The following is a 24835-nucleotide window of genomic DNA, read 5'->3' on the forward strand; positions in this document are numbered from 1 at the left end:
CGCTTTAACTGCAAGAATACTGGGTTTAAAATAGCAATAGGGAAGCAAATTATTCAAGATGGTACACACCCAGATGTTCTAGATTTGATGATCCTGCTGCAGGAATACTTCATGGCAATGCCAGCAGCCTTGAGTTTGAAGTAGAGGGTGTTGGGAGTTCCCGTCGTGGTGCAGTGGTTAACGAATCCGACTAGGAACCATGAGGTTGCGGGTTCGGTCCCTGCCCTTGCTCAGTGGGTTAACGATCCGGCGTTACCGTGAGCTGTGGTGTAGGTTGCAGATGCGGCTCGGATCCCGCGTTGCTGTGGCTCTGGCGTAGGCCGGTGGCTACAGCTCCGATTCGACCCCTAGCCTGGGAACCTCCATATGCCGCAGGAGTGGCCCAAAGAAATAGCAAAAAAAAAAAAAAAAATGAAGTAGAGGGTGTTGTGTCAGGACTGGGCTCTCTGCTGCTTGCGTGTGGCTGTTGCCTCTGCCGCATGTTCCTGCTTGGGTGATGGACGTCTTGGAGGGAGATGGGCCCTAAGGAGGATTACTGGGTTGGAGTGGGGGGAAGAATCGTGACCGTCTTGCAGTTCTTCTTAGTTCTGCTCGTGGTGAGACAAGTTGGCTGATGTTTGAATTATTTGAATTTGACTGATGTTTGGTCATTTTTGAGGTCTCTCTTTGGGTAGGATGCTAAATATGGCCTAAGAGTAATTTAACTTTACGATTCAAGTCACAGTAAGGAGCAAGAAGTACACTCCTTGCCAGGGTCTAAATTGTTCCTACTTTCATTATTTGTGTTCTTCTCAGTGTTCAACCCCCCAAAACGTAAGAGTTTACCAGCAAGAGTATCGGCTTAGAAGTCAGAAGTCATAAGAAGACATTGGTTTGAAGTCTGACTTTAATACAAGTTGTTTAATCTTGGACCACTTACCTTTCTTAGACATAATTTTTTAAATCCTAGATTTCTCTTAAAATCTACTTCAGTAGTTGATGTGGGGATTAAAAGATCACACACATGTTAAGCATATAGCTAAGAGTCTCCTCCTCCAGGAAGCCTTCCCTGACCTCTTCCCTCTTCCCTCACAAGACCTTGCAGATGCCTTTATTATTCCACTGACCATATTGTATTATAGTTATCTGTTTGTATCTATATATTTTTATTTACTGAATGAAGATGGACGCTTATTGAAGATGGAACCATGTCTCCTTCTCAGCACCTACTAGCATATCTGGCCCAGAGAAATGTGATCCATCTGTGTTTGGTGAATGAATAAATGAATGAGAGTGAGGGAGAAGTGGAACTAGCTTCTATGAGAGCAGAACAGATGAAGATTTTGCATGGATTTTTTTTTTGTCTTTTTGTTGTTGTTGTTGCTATTTCTTGGGCCGCTCCCGCGGCATATGGAGGTTCCCAGGCTAGGGGTTGAATCGGAGCTGTAGCCACTGGCCTACGCCAGAGCCACAGCAACACGGGATCCGAGCCGCGTCTGCAACCTACACCACAGCTCACGGCAACGCCGGATCGTTAACCCACTGAGCAAGACCCACTGAGCAAGGGCAGGGACCGAACCCGCAACCTCATGGTTCCTAGTCGGATTCATTAACCACTGCGCCACGACGGGAACACCTGCATGGATTTTTGATCCACCTCTTACCTGTGACATCTCTTCAAAGAACAGGAGACTGTCATTCACCTGGGGTGGGGGGAGGGGGAGGGATAGGTTACATGGCTTTCATCACAGCTGTAAACATGGCTAATTCCAGAAAATTAGCTGTAGTGCTTACTGCAAAGCAACACCTGTGGCAAAACAGAGCGGGGTGGAGAAATCACTAAAAGAAAGTCGATGAGGCTCTTTAAGGCTTGGATTCTAACCCCAGTTATAACTCTGGCTCCCTCTGGGACTTAGTGTGGCTTGGTTACTTGACTAGACAGCATTTCATTCTAATTTTGATCAGCACTGAGTCTAAGTGCATGGCACAGCCCGCTCTCTTCCTGCCTTTACCTCCACAGCCATCAACACCCAGCCATACCCAGCAGTGTCCTTATTCGGAGTATGAGCTGCTTGGCCTCCTTGGAATCACAGTCTGTGCAAAACAGAATCTGAAACCATCTCTCGGGTGACTTTTGAGCTGGATGATACTTCATTTGTGGTGTGATGTGAAAGCTTAGGCTTAATGTGTACAGGATCAGATGGTTCTGCTGCTTTGTATTATTTAGTGAAATGCCATTTGACAGCCAAATAGAGGAGACAGCCCATGTCCTGGGAAAAGGAAGGAGGATGGAGAGGCTTATCTTTTTGTTTTCACACACGTTCCGGATGTAGCATTCATTTGCTAGCTTTACAAATGTCTTTTAAATAATCACTTTATATATCAATCGGGACTCTTTCATATATAAGTAAAAGAAACAAGTGAAACTGGCTTCTGTTATAAAGGAAATTCATTGGCTCAGGTAATTAAGAGTCAAAGGGCAGCATCAGCTTTAGGCACAGCTGTATCCAGGCGATTGGTGCTGGTATTGGGTACCTGCCTTTCTCTGCTTACTAGTTTACCTTCTTTCATATGGTGGAAGAGTGGCCTAAGGGGCTCATAGACCCCTAGCAGCCCTGATGAAGATTTCTTTGATAGCGCCACGAGAGAGTGGACAGGTCTAGGTCTGGTGTTCCCTGGTCAGCCCCCAGTAAATCGCCTTGAGGGAGGCTCCTGTCGCAAACTGGTGGTCTGTTACTGGATGATGGCAAAAGGATCTTAGCAGGCAAAAATGATGAGCATTCACTACATTTTATTGGCCTAGATTCTTTATTCTTTCTTTCATCTTTTTTTTTTTTTTCTTTTTAGGGCCCTGCCTGGGACTTATGGAAGTTGCCAAGCTAGGGGTGGAATCAGAGCTGCAGCTGCTGGCCTACCCCACAGCCACAGCAACAAGTGTTGTGAGCCACATCTGCAACCTATGTTGCAGCTTGCAGCAACACCAGACCCTAAACCCACCGAGCGAGGCCAGGGATTCAACCAACTCACATCCTCATGGATACCAGCTGGGTTCTAAACCCACTGAGCCACAGTGTGAACTCCCTGGCCTCGACTGTTTCCATTTTGGGCTTATCTTGCTTTGTCGTAGTCTCTGGATTCCCTTCCTGCTTTTGCATAAATCATGTATGTCTTCCCAAAGCTTTTCTCTTCTTTCTTTGCTCTCTCTGCTGATGAGCTCCTCCACTCCCCGTCTGCTGTTATCTCCTTACAGAAGACAGCTACCTCTTCATCTCTGGCCTCTACCTTTCTCCGAGGAAGCTCATTCATCCCTTCCGTCTGGCGTCCCACAAGCAGGCATCGTAGCTCTCAATGCCTAAAACCAGATTTGCCACCATCCTCCCCAGTGCGTCTCTTTTCCTAGGTTCTCTGATCCCACCCGTAGCAACATCCTCTTTCTGCTTTCCCAGTGCTCTAACCTCAGAGCTGTTTTTGCCAGTTTCCTCTGCATATTATTTCTGCTTTATATGAACTCTTAGATCTTTATCATTACATCTCTCGTGAATTGATCACTTTCTGGTTTCATACATTTGAGTGTATCTGATTTATTTCTGCCGAAATTATTTAGGTTTCTCAATGGAAGGTGGGATGACTTATTTATCTTTGTACTATTTTTTTCTTGGTTGTCACCCTCCAGCTTCTCCCCACCTTCCACTTCTCCCATCAATATTAGACCTCGAATTTCATGACGCAGTAAATACTCGTTGAATGAAAGAAAGAATTTATGTGACATGTAGTATAATTGCATGGTTATTATTCTTGGCACTGTCAAGAAAACCAGAGCCTGACAGTAAAGTGATAAAAACAGATTTTATTCAAGAATTAATACTGTAGAGAAAAGGGACCTCATTGTAGAACTGGGCTTAGCTGCGAATATGTCATGGTCAAGTGGGGATTTACAGTCAAGGAGCAGGGTGGGACCAGTGGATGGGAAATCATGAAGAGGAAACATCAGGGAGGGAGGGATTTGGGTTCAACACACCCAATAGGATTCCCGTGGAAGGCCAGCCAGGGTGCTCAGATATGGAGGAATTTGATCAGATATTGAGGATATTAAGATAATATCAGATGTTAAGGACAGGGGATTTCTCTAGACTGATTTAGTAAGATTCTTGCTAAAACTGGGCAGTGCAGGCCCTATGAGGATCAATATAAGGCCAAGGCCTAGAGGCTTATACGAACCAGACTGAAATTTAGTTAAGTAGAGAGGCTGGGTCATCGTTTAAGATATGTGATTTCAATCTTGCCTGACTCCTTGGCAGTTATTATAAGCAGATTTCCACTGTGTGAAGTGTCGAGGGAGGGACTTGCCTTAACCGTTCAATCTTTCCTGTCCTCTCTTCACACCAGCCTCCAGACTTCCCCCAAAGATGTATCTAGAAGAAAAGCAAAAAAAAAAAAAAAAAAAAAAAATCAAAAAAAACAAAAACCACTTCTGATTAGTGAGCACTGGTGAGGAAGATGCTGTAGGGGAAGCAGAAAAAAATGTGTGGAACTATCTGCTAAAATGATTTTGAGTATAATTTGGGGTCTTATTAAGGAGATACACTAAAACCCTTTTTACCTCTGCCACTGAAACGGACAGCATTACCGGCCTGACCCTAGCCAGAACACAGACTGGGACTCGAACCCAGCCCCAACCCAGATTGGGACTTGAACTCATGTGCCATGACCTGAACCCAGCCCAAACCCAGACTGGGACTTGAACCCCTGGTTTTACATTAGAATTGCTCATCTTGCGTCTGGACTCACTGAGGTTCAGGTTCTTTATGCCTCCACGCAGAAGAAAATGAGTGAGAGACAAAGGGATAGGCAAAAAACAGATTTGTTAGGATAGGCTGCTTGTGAGAGATGCAAGGAAGCTCTGCCCCAAGAATCCGGTGGGCCATGGTTTTATCTTCCAAGGGGTGTGGGGGTTGGAAAGGCCTGCCTTTTCCTTTCTGGGAGTAGTAGCTCCTCCTTAGTATCCAGTAAGATGCAAGTTCAAATCAGCTGAAGGCTGGTCTTCAAACTCTCGCCCTGGGTCTGAATCTGAATGCAGGTCTCATCCCACCTCCCACCCAAGGACCAGAGGCAATTCTCACACCTCCACCAGTCAAGCAAGCCTGCTTATTCTGATGGTTTTCCTAAACTTACAGTGGTCTCCCAGCTTTCCCCAGGTTTTCCTCTTTATCTATGATCCCCTGCCAGGACTTCTACAACCACCCGTGCCTACTCTATTCCTATCACCACCGCCTTACTTTGGTACTTTCTATGTGTAGGACCCACCTGAGATCACCTTAATGGGGAAGAGACTAACAACTAGCAGTTTAACACAACATTTAGGAAATGTCCTCAGGAAAAAGTTAACCCTCTGTGCATTACCTCCTCCTCTGGCTGGAGTTTGCCTCTCCTAGGGCAAAGCTCAAAGGGTCATGGCAAACGTCAGGGTGATGCCTTTGAAAACAGCAGTGTTAAAAACTAGATAGAGGAGTTCCCGTTGTAGTACAGCGGAAGTGAACCCGACTAGTATCTATAAGGTTGCAAGTTCGAACCCTGACCTCGCTCCATGGGTTAAGGGGCCCGTGTTGCCATGAGCTGTGGTGTAGGTCGCAGATGTGGCTTGGATCCTGCATTGCAGTGACTGTGGCGTGCGCCAGCAGCTGCAGCTCTGATTAGACATCTAGCCTGGGAACTTTCAGATGCTGCAGGCATGTCCCTGAAAAGGGAAAAAAAAAGGGAACGAAGAGCTCAGTGTGAAAACGCGAAGGAGCTAATAAAAACACAGGGGCACAGAGGCACATGCCGTTCAGGTTAGTCACCCCGAGCTGTTTTGTGAGGAGCCCCGGTGGGTCATACTGGTTTCAGAGTCCACTCCTTGTTTGTTCTGGAGGAGAAGGGTTGTGTGTGAGAGGATGTTTGAACTTCCTCAGTGGTTCTACCGGTTCTGCTGTCATCCTCACTAGTCAGGCCCTGGGCGCTCATCCTGTTTGTCCCTCGGGGAAGCACCGCCCTCTCTTCGACAATTGCTTTCTTTGTGTCACATTAAACTTTGTTAAGTCAAAGCCCAATAAAAATCAATATTGTTTAAATATTGTAACAGCCCCGTAGGGTGCCGTCATGAAGCTCTTTGCATTCTACTTGCTGGCAGCTATCTAATGAAACTTAATGTCTCTTAAAACGTGGCTACTTTTTACTTTTACTTCTTTTTTTTTTGCCTTTTCTAGGGCCACTTCTGTGGCTTATGGAGGTTCCCAGGCTAGGGGTCTAATTGGAGCTGTGGCTGCCAGCCTATGCCAGAGCCACAGCAATGCGGGATCCGAGCTGCGTCTGCAATCTATAGCACAGCTCATGGCAACGCCGGATCATTAACCCACTGAGCAAGGGCAGGGATTGAACCTGCAACCTCATGGTTCCTAGTTGGATTTGTTAACCCCTGAGCCAAGATGGGAACTCCCTACTTATTTTTTTTTTAATTAAAATGTAGTTGATATACAATATTATGTTCGTTTCAGGTGTCCTACCTAGTGATTTGATATTTGCAGACATTATGAAATGATCTGTTAAGTAGTAACCATCTGTCTGGATACAAAGTTATTACACTATTATTGACCATGTTCTGAGGCTGAATATTACATCTCCGTGGCTTATTTATTTTATAACTGGACGTTTGTACCTCTTAATCCTCTGCACCCATTTCGCTCCCCCTCCCTCTTCTGGCAACCACTGTTTGTTGTCTGAGGGTGGATAGTTCTTTTAAACAAATCAGGCCTCCCACGGATTCAGTTTTGCCACGTTGTTCGTGTTCTGTCCTCATTCTAAAATCCTAAAGCAAGGCCCAGAGCTTTGTCTTATCTTTACCTTTCTTTTTTCTTTCTCTTTTTCTTTCTTTCTTTTTTTAATTTTCTTTTATTTTTGTCTTTTTCAGGACGCACTGGTTTCATATGGAGGTTGCCAGGCTAGGGGTCCAGTTAGAGCTGCAGCTGCCAGCCTACACCACAGCTATCACAATGCCAGATCCGAGCTGCATCTGTTTCCTACACCACAGCTCATGGCAGTGCTGGACCCTTAACTCACTGAGCCAGGCCAGGAGTCAAACCTGCGTCCTCAGGGATACTAGTCCAGTTCCTTATTGCTGAGCCCCGACGGGAACTTGCTCTTTCTACTTTTCTTTTTGTTCTTTCTGCACACATCTCAAGACTCTCAGTATTGACTATATTCCGTTAACTGCATTTTTTTCCTAACCATATGTAGGAGCTTGTCTTTAATGATGTACAGTGAGAAGTCTGGACATCCTTGCAGATAGTGACTTTAGAACACTTGATTGTCATTTATAGCAAAAAAAAAAAAAAAAAGAGCTTTGCATTGTGTTCAGTATGCATATGCATGGTTTGTATAGAGTGTAACTGCAGCAAAAGTTTGACTAAGCAATATTCACCCTCATTACATGTGATACACTCTGCAGTTTCTGTTAGATTGCTTTATTTTTAATTATCTACAAAATGCTGACTTGTAAGTGGATTTCCTGATCCACTCATGGCTCACAATTAGAGTCCGAAAAGAACTGTTTAATAGTCATCAAGTTTTAGGAAGTCTTAGATTGTTAATTCTGAGAAGACTTTGCAAATTATCTATGGGCAGCTTCCCCTTTTCCTCCGGTTTTGTGCTTGGAGGAACTTGAAGTCCAAGTGCTTAAGGCTTCCTTGTAGAGAAACAGTGCTGCTTTGTGTTTAAAACTTCTACACCTACTTATTCCTGGCATCATGCAGTGGAGCAGCTGGGCCACATGGACTCTGGAATTTTTGAGCCTCGAAATTATGCTCCTGGGTGTCTTCACATGAATAAGCTATAGCCACTTTCTCTTCCCCAATTGGCTATCTGGCTATTTTCTTCCTCTGTTAGTTTATTATACCCCACCCTTGGCCTGAGGGAAGACTGCTAACAGAGCATTGAGTGTACCCTCTCCTCTTCTTGGGCTGGCACACAGGTATCATTGTCATGAATCCAAAGGAGAGCTTGGGTTCCATAAAGAACAGCCTTAGGCACATACTTAGACATTTAAAAAATGATGTCTCAGTGTGCATTTTCTTTAAGGTGGTTGAAGTCAGCTTTTGACAACACCATACATTTCGGTTTATTTGATGTTTTTTTCATCTTTCCTTCATAACTAGTAGTGATCTCTTTTTACCAAATCTTACATTTTTAATTCGATTTTTTCTGTTGTAAGGGGAGTGACAGCACTTTAGAGTCCAACAATTAATGACGACTTTTGAGTTTTTAAAACCATTCATAGTGTATTTGTGACCTTGGGCTGCCATGAGAAAATACTGCAGACTGGGTGGCTGGAACAACAGAAAGTTATTTTCTCATGGACTGGAGACTTGGAAGTCCCAAGTCAAGGTGCTAGAAGGCTTGGTGGCTGGTAAGAGCTCTCTCCTTGGACTGTAAATGGCTGCTTTCTTGCTCCTCCCTTGGCAGAGAGAGAGAACAAAGAAGCTCTCTGGTGTCTCTTTTTTATGAAGCCACTAAACCAGTTGGAGCAGGGCCTCACCCTCATGACTTCATCTGACCCTAATTACCTCCTGAAAGCCTCACACAAAATATCATCACCTTGGGGGTTAGGGCTTCAATATATGAATCTGGGGAGAAGACAATCCAGTCCAAAGCACAAAGCTAAGATCTTAGTGGGATTTAACCACTGGCCGAAATTTGCGAGGAGGTGTTCTTTGCACTTATTAAAAACAGATTTTTCTGTTTGTGTGAATGGGTATTTTTCACACTCTGTAATTCTTATAACATTTATTAGCAACAGTAACACATTTAATTTCTTTTATATTCTTCTTAATAATGCAAGTATATGTAAGAAAGTTTACAGTTAAAATATGCCCCAAAGAAAAATGATGCCTTTAAAGAGTTATTTCTATAGAGACTTTTTTCTCATACTGATTATCTTCCCCATTAATAGTTAAATAAATTTCTAAATAACCCAGAATCATTTAAAAACCTTCATGTAATATATAAAAGCTACCCATCATCATTGAGAATAATACATAGCACAAACAAGCATTTGTTTGTTTAAGACGTATTTTAAAAGCAATTTTTATTTGGTGAAATCATTATTGCTGTGTACGATGGATGAATTTCTTAACCGTGAAACTATGAGGGAACCAGGTGTGTTTGTCTATATGAAATGTGATATAGGAGTTCCCTGGTGGCTCAGTGGGTTAAAGACCTGGCATTGTCACTGCTGTGGCTCAGGTTGCTGCCGTGGCAAGTATTCGATCCCTGGCCCTAGAACTTCAGTATGCTGTAGGCGTGGTCAAAAAAGGAAGTGCAATACAGAGGAACTCCAACAGCCTATGTAAAATACCTATTCAACCTAAAGAGAAACAAAGAGGGGAGTATGAGGCTATAGAATTAACTTAAAGCACTTTGTATGAATTGGTCCACTGTTAATATTTTTAAAGTCCTTGGAAACCCCATGCTGGTTCTTTATATTTTGGCTGCTATAGGGAGACTGTTGATCAAGAGGTTTGTGGGTTTTTTGTTTTTTGTTTTTTAAATTTTTCTAGCTTCTGGGTTTAAAGAGCTGTTGCCTGCTTTACTATTGTAGAGAGCTGTACATTTTTGCAGTGAGCTTTAGTGTAAGAGTTAGTATTGTGTGTCTAGAGGAAATATTTACTACAGTATCTTTGCAGTGTGGGCTTTCACTGTGCTGACACATACCAGCTTACTTTGTTTCTTCTGTTTCAGTGTTTATCAGCTGAAGAGATCTTTTCCCTCCATGGCTTTTCAAACGCGACGCAGATAACCAGCTCAAACTTCTCTGTCATCTGTCCAGCAGTCTTACAGCAACTGAACTTTCACCCTTGCAAGGATCGGCCCAAGCACAAAACAAAACCGAGTCTTTCAGAGGGTATGTTGCAAGCTTTTTCTCCTGTTTGTTTGAAAAGTCTGTAGGGTAGTCTGAAATGAAATTAAGATGTTCTTTTTTTCTGCTTTATGGCTCTTCATTAATCTACATAGAATCCCTTTGTAATAAATATTTATATTCTGGAAATATTCAAAGTGAGCGTAAGTAGACCTTTAAATAAAGCTTCAGAAGTTATGCTCTTTTATTTATGGAGTCAAAATATTTCTTGGTACCAGTTGAAAATTTTATAAAATTCTGTTCTTGATTTTAAACAATGTATGTTTTATGCTGTGTATAGTGGATGGTGCATTCACTAGTTGGGTCATGATTGATCCACTTCTATTACCCTGTACTTATCAAAAATTTTAAAAACCTGTCAATTTATCTGTCTTTTTCAGTTAAGGGATAAGAAATCTAGGGTGTAGTTTTAGATTAAATCTTAAGTTACTGAGTTATCACTGCTTTAATTTTCATAAATGAAAGAAAATGCCAGTGACTATGTTAAGTGCCTATCATGGTGTTGCTGTAGATAACTGTGTTAAAAAAATCCGCTGTAAGGAAGTTTTAAAGTATAAGAAAATAAATGTGTTCTTATCATATCGTTTACATACGTAATTAAGCATGTAGAAGACTTCTTTCACAAATGAGATGAGCCAGTTGTTGAGGGGCCGTTTGCTAGCTCTGTATAATTTCTTGGTATTCCCAAATTGTTAGCTGCTCCACATGGATAATTTAATTCTCATTTTTCTTATTCCCTTATGTCCTGTGTATTAAGGATTCTATAGTGAACAAGAAGACAAATTTCCTGTCATCTTAGGGCTTACAGTGTAGTGGAGAAAAGAAATAAGCACTTACACAAACCAGCAAATAAATAATTTCAGAGTGATAAGTGCTATGAAGAAAATAAAGGAGGGAAAGGACAGAGGGAGATGGTGGGTGAGTGTGATTTTAGATGGGTCGAGGGAGGCCTGTCTGATGAGATTGCATTTGAACAGAGTCCTGACTGAGCCATGGCTGGAGGTCCTGTGCGGGACAGCATTCTTGGTCCAGGGACCGGCCAGCGTGAGGATGAGCTTGGCCTGTGTAAGGAACGGAGAAAGTGTGTGTGTGTGGAGCACAGTGAGCAGAAAGGAGAGCAGACGGAGATGATGTTTTGGGGGCAGCCAGGGGCCAGATAGGGAGGATGTGCAGGTGCAGTAAATTGACTGAATTTTATTCTGAATGTGGTTTGAAGACCCCCGTAGGGTTCTAAACAGAGGAGTGACGTGATTTTATTGGGCTCTGGACAAGATGATTCTACCTTCGATTTGAAGATAAATTTTCATGGGGCAGAAGGTGAAGCAAGAAGCTGGGTTGGGTGGGGGGTTGTTGCTGGGGTTGGCGCCCAGCCTAATAGGGGCTTGGTCTAAGGTGGGAGAGGGGAAGCTGGGTGATGTGGTCAGATTCAGGGTGGGTTTTGGAGACTGTGTTAGCATGGTTCGCCTCTGCACTAGATGCGCGGAAGGAAAGACGAATGAAGGGTTTACGCCAGAGAAAGCAGGTAGATGGTTGCAGGGTATCCTGCGATGGACGGGCCTGGGGAGGGGCACTTTGTTGTGGAGGAAGTGAGCGGCGGGCCAAGACCAGGAGTCTAGTTTTTGACTTGGCTGGTGTGAAGCATGGATGTAGACAGACCCACGAAGGGGAGGTGGCCAGTGGGCAGTGCTGCACACACACCAGGAGTTCACAGAATAGGTCGAATAGGCTGGAGAGGTGTCATCTTACGGGAGGCATTTTGAGCCACTGGTCTGGGTGAGCACACCTAAGGTGAATATAGAGAATATATAAACAGAGGAAAGCTTGAGAGGAAAAGGGAAGCCTCCACAGAGGAAGCGTCTATGTTACTAACTTTTGGATTCCTTTGTGTATCTACAAACACTTCAATCTCACTATGTATGAATAATGGGAATAGCAATAGGGACAAAGATAATGATAATATCTAATTCTTATGTATTCCTTACTGTAACAGGTACTTTTCCAAGTCCTTTCGTATGTTAACCGAGTTAATCTTTGCACCACTATAATGATGAAGGAGTAGCTATTCTCATTTTGCAGCCAAAGAAACTGAGATGCAGAGAGTTTGAAGTTATTTGCTCAGGATTACATAGCCTGTAAGTGGGAGAGCCACATTCATGCCCAGACTGTCTCAGCTTTAGACCCTGTGCGCTCTTTTGTATTCTATATTTACATATACAAAGAACAGAGGTTTCCAATGAATTATATCAGTATAATTAGTGATTTTGCAGCAAGAATTTAATATGCAAACAAATTTTTTTTCTAGGGTATGTACTAAAAGGGGCTATGTTTCTATTTCGACATCTGTTTAATACAGTTTATACTTTACATTCCAAAATAGATTCAGCAAATGCTTTTTATACTAACATTTACTGATAGTATAACATGGTAAAATCATAGATTCTGAAGTCAGCCTACCTGGGCTCAAATCCCAGCTCTGTAACTTTCCAGCTAAGTTGGGTGCTTGACTTTATATCTTTTTGGCTCATTTTGCTCATCTAAAATAATACCTTTCTCATACGGTTGCTATAAGGATTAAATAGCTTAATGTTTGTAAAGCATTTAGAGTATTATTTGGCACACAGGTACTATATGTATATTTCTGTTTAATAAAGTATATCTAATATGTACATAATTCTGGGGACGGGGGGTGAGGCTTCAGGAAAAGGAAATTCTCTACTCTGTGCAGGTTAATTACTGATAATTCAAAAGTGTTTTAACCCCAATTCCTAGGTTACTCTCTCAGGAACCAGGGAGTAGGAACAGGGAAGTGGGAAGCAGGAAGTGGAAGATTTCTAGGGTCAACACTACGAAGCCACAAAATGGAAAAATCAGCACTTTTAAATTACAAGATCAGGAAGGCACCGAATATTTGGATGCAGGATCCAGAGAGAAATGCCTCTTGGAGTACACATTATCTTGGGAATTGAAATAAAGCTGGAATGTCTGGCATGGAGTAAGGGTTATAGAAAAGTTTCTGGAGAATTAAGGAAACTAACAGAGTACTCATTACTAGTCTAAGATGTTTAATTTGACAGCATATTGTCTTTACCTGGTGTGGTATCTTAATTGTTTTCTTTTAGTGCAGCTGTGTGATCTTGGCACCTCATTTTGTGTCTTTGTGCCTCAATAGAGATAATATTAGTACTTTCCTTACAGAATATTTGGGGGTAACAAAGGAATTAATACATGCAGGTATCTAGAACAGTGCCTGGCCTAGAGTAGGAAGAATATATCTCTGCACATGTTTGGTTTTGGTTTTGTTTTTGTTTTTTGCCTTTTCTAGGGCTGCTCCCTTGGCATATGGAGGTTCCCAGGCTAGGGGTCTAATCGGAGCTATAGCCACCAGCCTATGCCAGAGCCCCAGCAACACAGGATCCAAGCTGCATCTGTGACCTACACCACAGCTCACGGCAACGCCGGATCCTTAACCCACTGAGCGAGGCCAGGGATCAAACCTGCAACCTCATGGTTCCTAGTCAGATTCGTTAACCACTGCGCCGCGACGGGAACTCCATGTCTTCACTCTTCCTTGTATATGTGTTCATAGGTTCTCTCCATTCCCTGGCCTCTGTGCAGACTATTTTTTTTTCCCACAAAGAAATGACTTTTTTAAATAATGAAATGCACTGGATTCTTGATATAACAGTTCACTTAATATAGAGTCAATTTTGAGCTCATTCAAGGGAACGAAAAACCAAATAAAAGCAAGCCAGAGGAGTCATGATGCAAGGATTTTATGAACACATATGCTCTGACATTTCAGCAGGCAGATAAACGAGTCTCACTTATCTGAGACCTCACATCTTGTGATTTTGAAATTGCCTTTCAGGTGCTTTATAAACTCATATTGATGAGTGCAATACACTGATGGTAAATTAAATTCTCCAGGAGATTAATTACATTTTAGCAATAAGTTAATTGTCCAAAGTTGCCTTATTATTATTATTATTATTATTATTTTTGAGATCACAGGATATCGTTCAGCTCAAATAGCAGATAAGAATGATAGAATTTTACTTGAAGCAGCGTTGACAATCACATTGTCCAACTCTCTAATACCACTGATGACCTAAGGCTCTACTCCAGAGAGGTTAAATGGCTTTCTCTAGCTATAATACCTGAGGTGGAATGAGAGTCCAGGGCTCCTGGTTTGTCATCCTTTCATCATTCAGCAGTGAGCCAAATGAACTAAAATTTAAGTGATATCTACCTAGTAACTAAAAAAGTAATAATAACATTTATTTCTTGAACACATTATGTTCCAGGATTTGCATTGACTGCTTTTATTTTATCTTTGAAAAAACTCTATGAAATAGGAGAATTAAATGAGTTTCAGAAGGCGAAGGTCTTAGAAGAACATTAACACATTATGGGCATTCAATTAATGTTAGCAATTGTTACTAATATTCCTTGAAATTTTATTAAAATCCTTCCGCGTTCACTAAGAAACAGAAAGAAAGACGGTCTTTTCTGAATGAGATCAGTAGAGGGAGTCCTGGAGGTCTATGGGAGGTCCAAGGAATATTTTTATACTAATTCATTCTTTGGTGCTCAAGTTGAGCAGATGAATGGATTTTTTTTTTTCCTTGAATAATGTCCTCACAATACAAGAAGGGGAAACTGCGATGTGCCTGGAGCCTGATGGAACTCCCACAGTTCCCCAAGCGGTTCTGATTATGTATACAATAGTAAGGAAAGTTGAAAGACTGAATAAGCAGAAGACTTGGTATTTTTTTTGACGGAGTTCTGGGTTACATCTTAAAATACACTGTTCATTCACTCATTCATTCAGGATTGTATGCTATTTGCTGCGCAATTCTAGGCAGTGAGTGTGAGTAAAACACAGCCCCCCCCCCCCGCCCTGTGCTTGAAAGTCTATAGTTTGTATTATGTAGGCAAATATATAAGTGATAAAATGATGGTATCACACAAGAAATGGTTTGGGTTTGAAGGTCCAAAACCTTCAAACAAAGAGCTCTGGGAAACCGGGGCACTTTATGTATTTATTTATTTTGGCTGTACCCATGGTACTGGAAGTTCCTGGGCCAGGGATCAAACCCACACCGCAGCAGTGACCCGAGCTGCTGCAGTGACAACTTAACCTGCTGCACCACGGTGGGAACTCCCTCTGGGCGTTTTAAAGAAGTGACAACGCAGAGGCAGCTCTCTAATCTTTCATCTTGTCCCTTGTCCTCAGTGAATGGGGCCACAAGCAAAGCCAGTGTTGCATGGTTCCAGGGACCAGTTTGTATTTCAGCTGCATAACCATCTGCCGCTGTTCTGTTCTCACAGTATGTGTCACTCACATTCCCATTTTGTCTTCAAACTGAGCCCTCTAGGATAACTTGGGGACATTGAGGCTCACAAAGTACAGGTCACACTCGTTATTGGCTATGAAGCTTGGGATGCCATTCATTCATTTTATTCTAAGTAACGTTCATTAAGCGCCTGTTGGGTATTAGGCTCTGGGGGCAGAGAGACGAAGAGTGCACTGCCTCCTTTTGTCATCAAGGTCTCCACTCTATGGGATGCTTTGCCCTTCATCTGAGCCCAGCAGGGTGAGTTGTGCAATGCATCCACCCTCTCCACTGCCCTGTCCTGCCTTCCTGAGTGCTCACTGCACTGGGGCTCCTTGAAGGCCCCACTGGGGGGCTGAGGTGCCGCCTCCCCACAGGAGGTACTGTCCACAGGTGCCTGCAGACAACGATTATGACCAGCTCAGTGTCGGCCAATGTGACCTTGAAGTTAACCACCCTCACCCATCTCCACCCCTGCCCTCCACTGGTCAGTCCCCTACCTTCTCCCTGAAACTCATTGTATCCCTCTTATTCCTCTGAAAGCCTGGGTTTTAAATGAGGCTTTGAGCCATAGATGAAACTAGGTAGCTTGGAACCTGTGGGCCTGACATGATCACTCTTCTAGATGTTCTTCAAATTCCCTGCAAGCTATGAAAGTCTGTAAGCCCTTATTGATGACTTAGGACCGTTGGAAGCATAGGCAGTGTTGCTGTTAATATTTATATTCTCATTTTTATGCAATTTTAATTAAGAAGATTTTGTTGTTTTAGAGAAGATACCTGTTTCAAGCTTTGAAAGCAGGCTGAATGGACAACACGACTTCATTTTGTCTCTTTGCTCTGATTAATTTGTGCTTTTTTTCCCTCTGGTCTGCAGTTTGGGGATATGGCTTCCTGTCAGTGACAGTTATTAATCTGGCATCTCTCCTCGGATTGATTTTGACTCCACTGATAAAGAAATCTTATTTCCCTAAGATTTTGACCTATTTCGTGGGGCTGGCTATTGGGACTCTCTTTTCCAATGCCATTTTCCAACTTATTCCAGAGGTAAGGAGGTTGGCTCTTTGTTTTGGTGAATAATTGTATCTTTTAAGATGTTTCAGCATTTGGTACCTTTTAAGCCTCCATAATTCTCACAGCATTTTATGGTCTGGTTTATAGTGTTTTGGATAAGAGAAAAGCTGAATCACAGCAAATGTCCCAAGCTGCAGGGGAAGTCAGGGTCAGAGAGAAAATGAATACTCTGAGAGGCCAGCCGCCAGAACGTGCTCAGACAGCTCTGGGACACCTGGGAGGGCCTTAAAACGCTCTACTGTCTCACATTTGGCAAATTGAATTTTTCTGCACCCTTTTATTATTTATTTATTTGTCTCAGAAGCATGCGCAGTGCCAAGTTGACTGAAGACGTACAGAGAATTCCTTCCTTTATTTATTACAGCTATAGAAGACGAGAGGATACATTAGAACATGGTTGACCACCCTTTCCATTTGTTTTTTTTTTTTTTTTTGGCTGTGGAAATAATTGAGGGCTGATAAATAAATAACAGCTTTTTTTCCTTTGATAAAATGTCTAAATGATCTGCCATGGACTAGAGCGTGCTAGTCAACTAATCGACACATAACGTATATGTTTTATTTCAAGTCTGTAATGTGGCCGTGTAAAGAGGAGGGACAGAGGAAGAAGACTAAGGGAGAGGAAAAGAGACAGGAAGGAGGAAGGGACATTAATGGAAACGAGCCACAAAGGGGAGCTGGAGAAATCTCTACACACAAGGACTCTATCCCTGCTGGAGGGGCAAGCCCCAAACAAAGAGAAAATAGTATTTCAAGGATTGCTACCTTCAGCTCCTAAGTTCTCAAACGTTCTAACTAAAGCGGCTTTTAGCTTTCACAGCTATAAATGCAAGTGAGACTATAACCTCTAAAAGTCATAGTTTTATTGTTATTGTTCTTCTATCTAGAAAGGACCTAGGAAGACATCTTCCTCAAACTCTCAACTGTATAGATGAAAAAGTTAAAATCCAAGGGGATTAAATGACTTGATTACAGTCATATAATCAGCTAGTAACTAAGTTAGGATGACAATGCAAATTGTCTGATAGAAATTATATGTAATAATATATGTATAATATAGGTTATAATATATAAATCAACTCATCTGATTTGTGGGTCAAATTAAATTTAAAAAACTGATATTGTATGTGGATGGAGGATTGTACATTTATGAATTTGAGGTTTTCTATTTTATTCAAAATGTAATAATACCAAAAAATGTCTATTAGGAAAATAAGAAACTTCTTCGGTGAAACTTAAAGATGTTCTTTTGCCTTACTGTGATAATTAGGGGATTGTGGATGTGATCAGAGAATTATGTAAACACTAAGGAATCTGTCTTTTTATTAATCCTCCCAATTCACACAGTTTCCGGGCAAAATTATTTCTCTTTTGTTATTTCATTTTATTTTCATAACCCCTATGTTAGATGTGAGATGTGTAGAGTAGGTATCTTTATGCCATTTTTGTGCTGCATAAATAGATGAGAAATGAAGACGCGGCCTGAGGTCTCCGCAGAGACTGCTGTAGAACGAGAATCCAGGCATCCTCTATTCTAGACTGCTGTTCAGAGGGGAGATTTACAATGTGTGGAGTGGTATAAAGCTGTGACTTTTCGCATATTACGCTCTTTTCCTGTTTTATTTATTTAAGTTTGTGTTTCTTGTCTGCTAAGAACATCTTGACTCTATAATTTCCAACTCCAGCTCTTGCCCTGTGTCCTTTAAACAGTGAATTGTTTCCTTCTCATTGTGTGTGTGTGTGTGTGTGAGCCTGGTATTTTAAATATTTTCTTCTTTTCTTGGGCTTCATCCTTGAATCATTTATCTCTTTAGGACTTATTGGGATCCTCTAAAGTCAAGAGGATCTCTTATGGGAAAACAGGGATCCTGCCGTACTAGCTTTAAAAATTTGACTCTGAGGAGTTCCTGCTGTGGCGCAATGGGATTGGCAGTGTCTCTGGAGCCCCGGGACTCAAGTTCAATCTCAGACAGCATAGGGGGTTAAGGATCTGGCGTTGCCACAGCTTCAGCTTAGGTCACAACTGAGGTTTGGATCTGATCCCTGGCCCAGGAACTCTGTATGCCGTGGAACAGCCAAAAATAAAATAAAATAATAAATAAAAATGTAAAAAATAATTGAAAAAATTTCGCTTTGAATCTGATGGGCAAATATATGACTTTTAGAGAAAGTGGATAATCAATGTCATTTATCTTTATTACTTATATCTAATGTTATACATACAGGAATCAGTGCTACTTTTTTACTACTAAAAGTTCCATTTTTCAAGGCACATTTTGCTGAAGATGTTATAGCTAGGAAACCATGAGATACTCTAGGGGCTTTATTTAATAAGACTTCCTCTGGTTATAAGACTCCTATGCCATCTCTTACAGTTTGATTACTCAAATTTCAGAGTTTTTGTTTTGTGATTTTGGCAGGTAAATTCCCAATATTACCTAGATGTGAAGAATGGGCTTAGAATTTTGGTGAAAATTATATACTGAATCAGATTATCTGAATTGCCATTTATTTGTTTATTTTTTTTGCTTTTTCTGTTGTACATTAAAATTTTTTTTGTATTAAGGTGTAGTTGATTTACAATGTTCCTTCAATTCTGTTGTACAGCAAAGTGACCTAGCCATACATATATTTACATTCCTTTTTTTTTTGTACTATTTTACATCATATTCTAACCCAAAAGATTGGACATAGTTCCCTGTGCTATACAGTAGGACCCCACTGCTTATCCATTCTAAATGTAATAGTTTGTATCTATCAACCCCAAGCCCCCCATTCATCTCACTCCCTCCCCTCTCCCCTCTGGCAACCCCAAGTCTGCTCTCCATGTCTGTGATCTGTTTCTGTCTTGTAGATAGGATTATTTGTGCCGTATTTTAGATTCTGCATGTAAGTGATATCATATGGTATTTGTCTTTCCCTTTCTGACTTCACTTAATAAATCTTTAGTTGCATCCATGTTGCTGGGAATGGCATTATTTCATTCTTTTTTATGGCTGAGTAGTATTCCATTGTATATATGTATCACATCTTCTTAATCCATTCATCTGTTGATGGACATTTAGGCTGTTTCCATGTCTTGGCTATTGTGAATATTGCTGCAATGAACATAGGGGAGCATCTATCTTTTTGAATAAATGTTTTGTCTGGATGTATGCGCAGGAGTGAAATTGCCTTTTTTTCTTCTCTCTTAGGCATTTGGATTCAATCCCAAAGTTGACAACTATGTTGAAAAGGCAATTGCTGTGTTTGGTGGATTTTACATATTTTTCTTTGTAGAAAGAATGCTTAAGATGTTATTAAAGACATATGGTCAGGTAAATGGACTTTAAAATGTTTGATGTTTTACCTAGTAAAGCTACTTTATATAGGCAAAAAAAGGCAAGCCTTATTCCTATGGTTACTTGAACAGTTCAGCTGTTAGACATGAATGTGAGGAGAAAGAAAGTCTATATGTCGATAAGTATAAGAGGAACACTTGATTCTTATTGCAGAGTTGGAGTAAATACTAACAATTTAATGTCCAATAATAGATACACATAATTTGTATTCTACTCATATTCATCAACATAAGAAGATCTATGAACCCTAACATGAAAAAACAGAAAGAGCAGAATCTAACAAAGGAGGATGCATTTAAAGGGAGAGAAATTTTATAAATCTAAAATGATCATGCTGCATATAAAATAGACATACATTTTTTCTCTTATAAATAATCATTAACATTTCTATTTTTTTGCCTGTAGGAGCCATGCTTGTTTCCTCTTATAACCTTTTCCTCCCATATTTTTCCATGTAGAATGGTCATACCCACTTTGGAAATGATGACTTTGGTCCTTCTCAGGAAAAAACTCATCAACCTAAAACGTTACCTGCCATCAATGGTGTGACATGTTATGCAAACCCGGCTGTCACAGAACCTAATGGACACATCCATTTTGATAACGTCAGTGTGGTGTCTTTACAGGTATTGTAATTCTCTTTACCTCCTCCTTTATATTGTGTGAAGACTGCTGTGCCTACAGCTAAGTCAGTGTTTTGCTCATTTAAATGTGTCAGATTTACTCCTGTATAGGTGGGGTAAACAGAATGCTAAGTCTGTTTCTTTTTTCCACCTTTCTTCCATCTATTTACAGTAAACACATGACTTAAGTAAGAAGTTCTTGGTTAGCGGGCCAGAGGCTTCACTGCTTTTTAAGATCGTTTAACTGTGTAAGAGTCACTTAGATTTATACGATAACATGCACCAAGATTAATTTAGAGGGTTTCTCTTCTTTTGCAATTCGTTTAAGATCCAAAACCAAAGAATCCATTTGGCTTTTGAAACTGAAGAAAGAAGATTTGTAAGCTATTAAAATTGTGTTCATTAATTAATTGTTTAGAATTCATATTTCCATTTTCTAAATTTATGTTAATAGGTATCATTTCTTGTGCAAGCATTATATGCTAGGTAATATGATTTGCTTTTTACTACAGAGATTAAAAGTAAGGATTATTTTCTACATATTAGAACTATTTGAGAATCAAACCCAAATTATGTCTGCAAAAGGAGAATTTATTGGAAAGGTCGTGGACTCTCTAATGGAACGGCCAAGCTGCAGGAAGATCAGGAACCCAGGAACCATTAAGAATCATCAGGACTCCCTCTCTGCATCTTCAAGTCATTCTTTTCTTTTACTATAGACTGGCTCCTTCTTAAATGGGAAACATAGCCACTAGCAACTCCTGGCATTTAGGGGCCATGCCCAACATGTGGAAGTTCCTGGGATAGGGCTCGAACCTGTTGCACCACAGCAGGGATCTGAGCCACAGCAGTGACAGCTCCAGATCCTTAACCCTCTGTGTTACAAGGGAACTCCGAAATGTATGTTTTATAATTTCATCTACTAGAAGGAAATTTGACCTGCCTCTTTCAGTCCTAAATCCAAGATTTCTGGCAAGTGTCCCCCTGGTCCAGCTTGAATTAGATGGCCACTTATAGACTAATCTAATTAGAAGATTGGGCCCTTGGTATGGCCTCAAGGGCATATGGATGCAATAGAAGAGTGATTATTAAAAAGGGATCCTGGGATGATAGTGTCATTGGTGCCCACGTAATTCTCATTTGACAGATTAAGAGAGTGGAAGTTTAGATATTAAATAAACTCTTAAGGGTCACTTAGCTTACAAATGACAGATCTCTCAGCTACAACATTAAGCACAAAATATAAAAGAGGACAATTAAAAGTAAAATCAAAAGGAATTCAGTTAAGAAGAAAAAGTGGAAAAAAGATACCTGGAAGAGGTTGTTAGTGCAAGGAACTTGAATGTCCTTCTGGAAAGAAAACACGATTGATCCTATACTATACTTCTTCCCATCTGATTAAGGAAAATCTCAAGTGTGTTTGAAGAGGCAGTTTCGTATTAGCACTAAGCTAAAGGAGGAAATTATTTCATGCAAAGCAATGAATGATACTTTCAGGTGAGATTTTGCATAGAATATGGAAATGTTCAAATAGATAATTTCCTATAATAATTATAGGTAACCTTTATTAAATGTTCAAGGGCTATACCCAGAACTTTAGGAAAATGATCACATTTGATCTTCATAATAGCCTAGGAGACAAGCACTTCTATAATTGAGAGACAGTGACTTAGAGGTTAAATAAACTCAAGGACACACAGTTTCTAATGGTGAAGCTTGGATCAAGACGGAGGCTGTTTGATGCTGAAGCCTGCACTCTTACATACCTTGCTGAGTGGCCTTCTTCCTATCACTGCTCTACTAGAGTCAAGATGATAGCCTTAAGTCTTAACTTAATAAGCATTAATTTTTGTAGGGGGAAGAAGATAGTTTGACCCAAGGGCACTGCTTTCTGAGGACAAATAAAATTGAACTGCTCAAAAGTTTGACTTTAAAGCTTTAGGGCTCCTGGTCCATGATTCATTATGGCCAGAAGATTGTTTGCAGTAAATACAAACACTCTGACAAAGTGAGGTCCTAGGCATGATCCTCTTTTGTATAAGTTAGAGCTATCCATCAAAAAGCCATTCTTTCCCTACTTCTGGTAGTTGTGCTAACGTGTGGGCTTTCATTCATTTATTCAATAAGCATTTATTGAGCACCCATTCACTGTTTAAAGCACTGGGGATTATGAAGCAAACAAATTCTTGTGGAGTTTATAGTTTATTCAGCAGAAATAGGCAATATAGAGAAGAGTAAAACAAGAACTATTAGGTAGCATTAACGATTTTGGTGGAAATAAAAATCATAGCAATGTGGCAGTGACATATGAGGACTTTTGTGATCGATCAGGAAAGGTCCCGTAAGAGGTCAAGAGAATTGGATAATGAGAAAGAAGAGCCAACCATGCCAGTATCTGAGCAAAGAATGTTCCAGAAGCTTTGAGACTAATGAAAGGGCCCCCTACAAGGGAACCGGACTCTAAGTGGCATTGGACTTCCTGGCATCAATGCTAGAGGCCAGTGGCACAATTCCTTCAATGTCCTGAATAGAAGCAATGGTGGAATTGTAAACCCGAGTGGACCACCAGTCTAGGAGAGGACAGAATGAAGCGAGGAGTCCGGCATATGCTGTTAGGATGGGAAGTCCATTGGAAGCAGAGAAGTTGTGTGCCAGGATGAGAGCCATGCACCATGCCTTGACATGGACCGCATAAATTGTCACAACACTAATGTCCTAGGGGGAGTGTTTTCTGGCATTTGGGTTGTAGGCATCATTTCTAGTGAAGAGAGATTTAAACAAATGAAGCAACATGTTTTATTTTCCATTTTCTCTTCTCATTGCATTCAAAAAAATGGAAAGAAGGGAAATTTTAAAATATCATCAGGGTCCAGATGTTGCTTTAAGAGACAGGAGATAGAAAAATATGAATGATACTGATTTTAATAGTAAACTTAGAATATTTTCTAATATTTTATATGATAAGAATAGATGTCACCTAGGTGACCCCATTACAATGATTGAATGTAGTGTGTAAAATTCATGGTTCATTTTGGAGTCCAGGTATTGCCCTAAGAGTTGTTTTTTTGACAATTCCTGTTTTTACTGCTTTAGCACATTGAAGTTTTTTTTTTTTTTGCAAATTGAAGAAGAAACCACCTACAAGTGAGTTAAGAAAAGTAGTTTAATTTGACATTACTATCAAAAGAACACAGATTTTATGACAATTTGTATTACAACAGCATACTTCTTGGTTTTTCTGAAATACAGGAAGCACAAAAGAAATGTTATAGAATAATTAAAATGCATGACTTAGAGATGTCTTTATTAATATTCATCCAGACAATTTTGGTTCATCACAGAATACTCAGAAATGCAATGGTGCTCAAGTTTAGTTGCCGTTGGTATTTTGTCTATATTCAGTCATATTAAAACTACAGTTTTACATGAATTTTTAAAATTTTTGTTGCCACAGAAGCATGTTTATCACAGGAGGAGGATAGAAGATATTTTCCTTAACAGTCTGTTAGCTTGATTATAACTTAAATATTTAGACAAATGGTGTGAAACTTCCTTTATACATTTGCTCCAGACTCAGTAAACGTGAGCATCACAACCCTCGTGTGTGTGTGTGTGTGTGTGTGTGTGTGTGTGTGGCTGTGTGTGGCTGTGGGCATGTAGGAGCATTTATGTTTAGGGGGAAAGGTAGGGATGACAGAGGGATACTAAGGAAAAAAGAGGAGCAGAGGATTCCATTTCTCCAGTTATTGCCACTAAGTAACATTTCCCATCTCATCTGTGACACTTGCTTTGTTCCTTTCTCTCTCTGGCTGCTGCGCAGACCCGGGAAGAAGTCATTTCAGTACCTCTGCAGTCTGCTGGGGCTTTTCCTCCTGAGTCCACAGCTCTGGAAGGACTGTGTTTAAGAGATGTCGATTCCTCAGGAACGCCGGGTACTTTGGGGAGTATTAGCTCTTCAAGTCCACTAGAGGGCCCATCTAGCTCATCCGTCCAGTAGTCCATAATCAGTCTTTTTCTAAATGAAACCACCCTTGGTTTCATTGAAGAACAGATGCTATTAAATATAAAGTGATATGAGCCACTTATTCTTCCTAAAGGAAGATAAATTAATATCAGCCATTTTTACAAGCTGACTATTGTGAATTTCATATTTAAATCGAAGTGCAGTGGAGGGGCATTTAGCTGCAAAGTGTGGTGATATTAGGAAGACTTTGTCAATAACTGATCAGAAGTGGTACTCTGCAGATATAGAGACAGCATTTTTGAGTTGGATCTCCATGAGAACCCAACAGATTTTAAACACACTTCATTCGTCCAGGTATTGAGCATCTACTGTGCACTTGGCATTCTTCTAAGTACTCAGTGGGGTAGACAAACTTTCTGTCCTTCCATAATATAACTGAAATATTATATAATATATAGACATATTATACACAAAAGTAGAAAGTATCTTTTAAGTACAAAATTTAAAAACCCATGACAAATCAGAAGCTCTGTATGTATGTGGGGGCGGGGGGGGCTTACCTACTGCTCTTCT

At 40.7% G+C, this 24835-nt stretch overlaps 1 protein-coding gene across 6 annotated transcripts in view; it reads left to right on the top strand.

Moving 5' to 3' along the window:
• SLC39A8 (solute carrier family 39 member 8) overlaps window positions 1–24835 on the top strand; it is a 79327-nt gene that overhangs the window by 19434 nt on the left and 35058 nt on the right. For all 6 annotated transcript variants that reach the window (XR_007137484.1, XM_047798643.1, XM_047798639.1 and 3 more), the window contains exons 3-6: window positions 9748–9910; window positions 16138–16307; window positions 19529–19651; window positions 20134–20301. Coding sequence is in view for 5 of the 6 variants with exons in the window: in XM_047798643.1 (XP_047654599.1) it covers window positions 9748–9910; window positions 16138–16307; window positions 19529–19651; window positions 20134–20301 (624 nt within the window). In the remaining variant the exon portion in view is untranslated. The remainder of the gene's footprint in view (window positions 1–9747; window positions 9911–16137; window positions 16308–19528; window positions 19652–20133; window positions 20302–24835) is intronic.

This window comes from Phacochoerus africanus, chromosome 10 (assembly GCF_016906955.1).
Source record: "Phacochoerus africanus isolate WHEZ1 chromosome 10, ROS_Pafr_v1, whole genome shotgun sequence".
Lineage (NCBI taxonomy): Eukaryota > Metazoa > Chordata > Mammalia > Artiodactyla > Suidae > Phacochoerus > Phacochoerus africanus.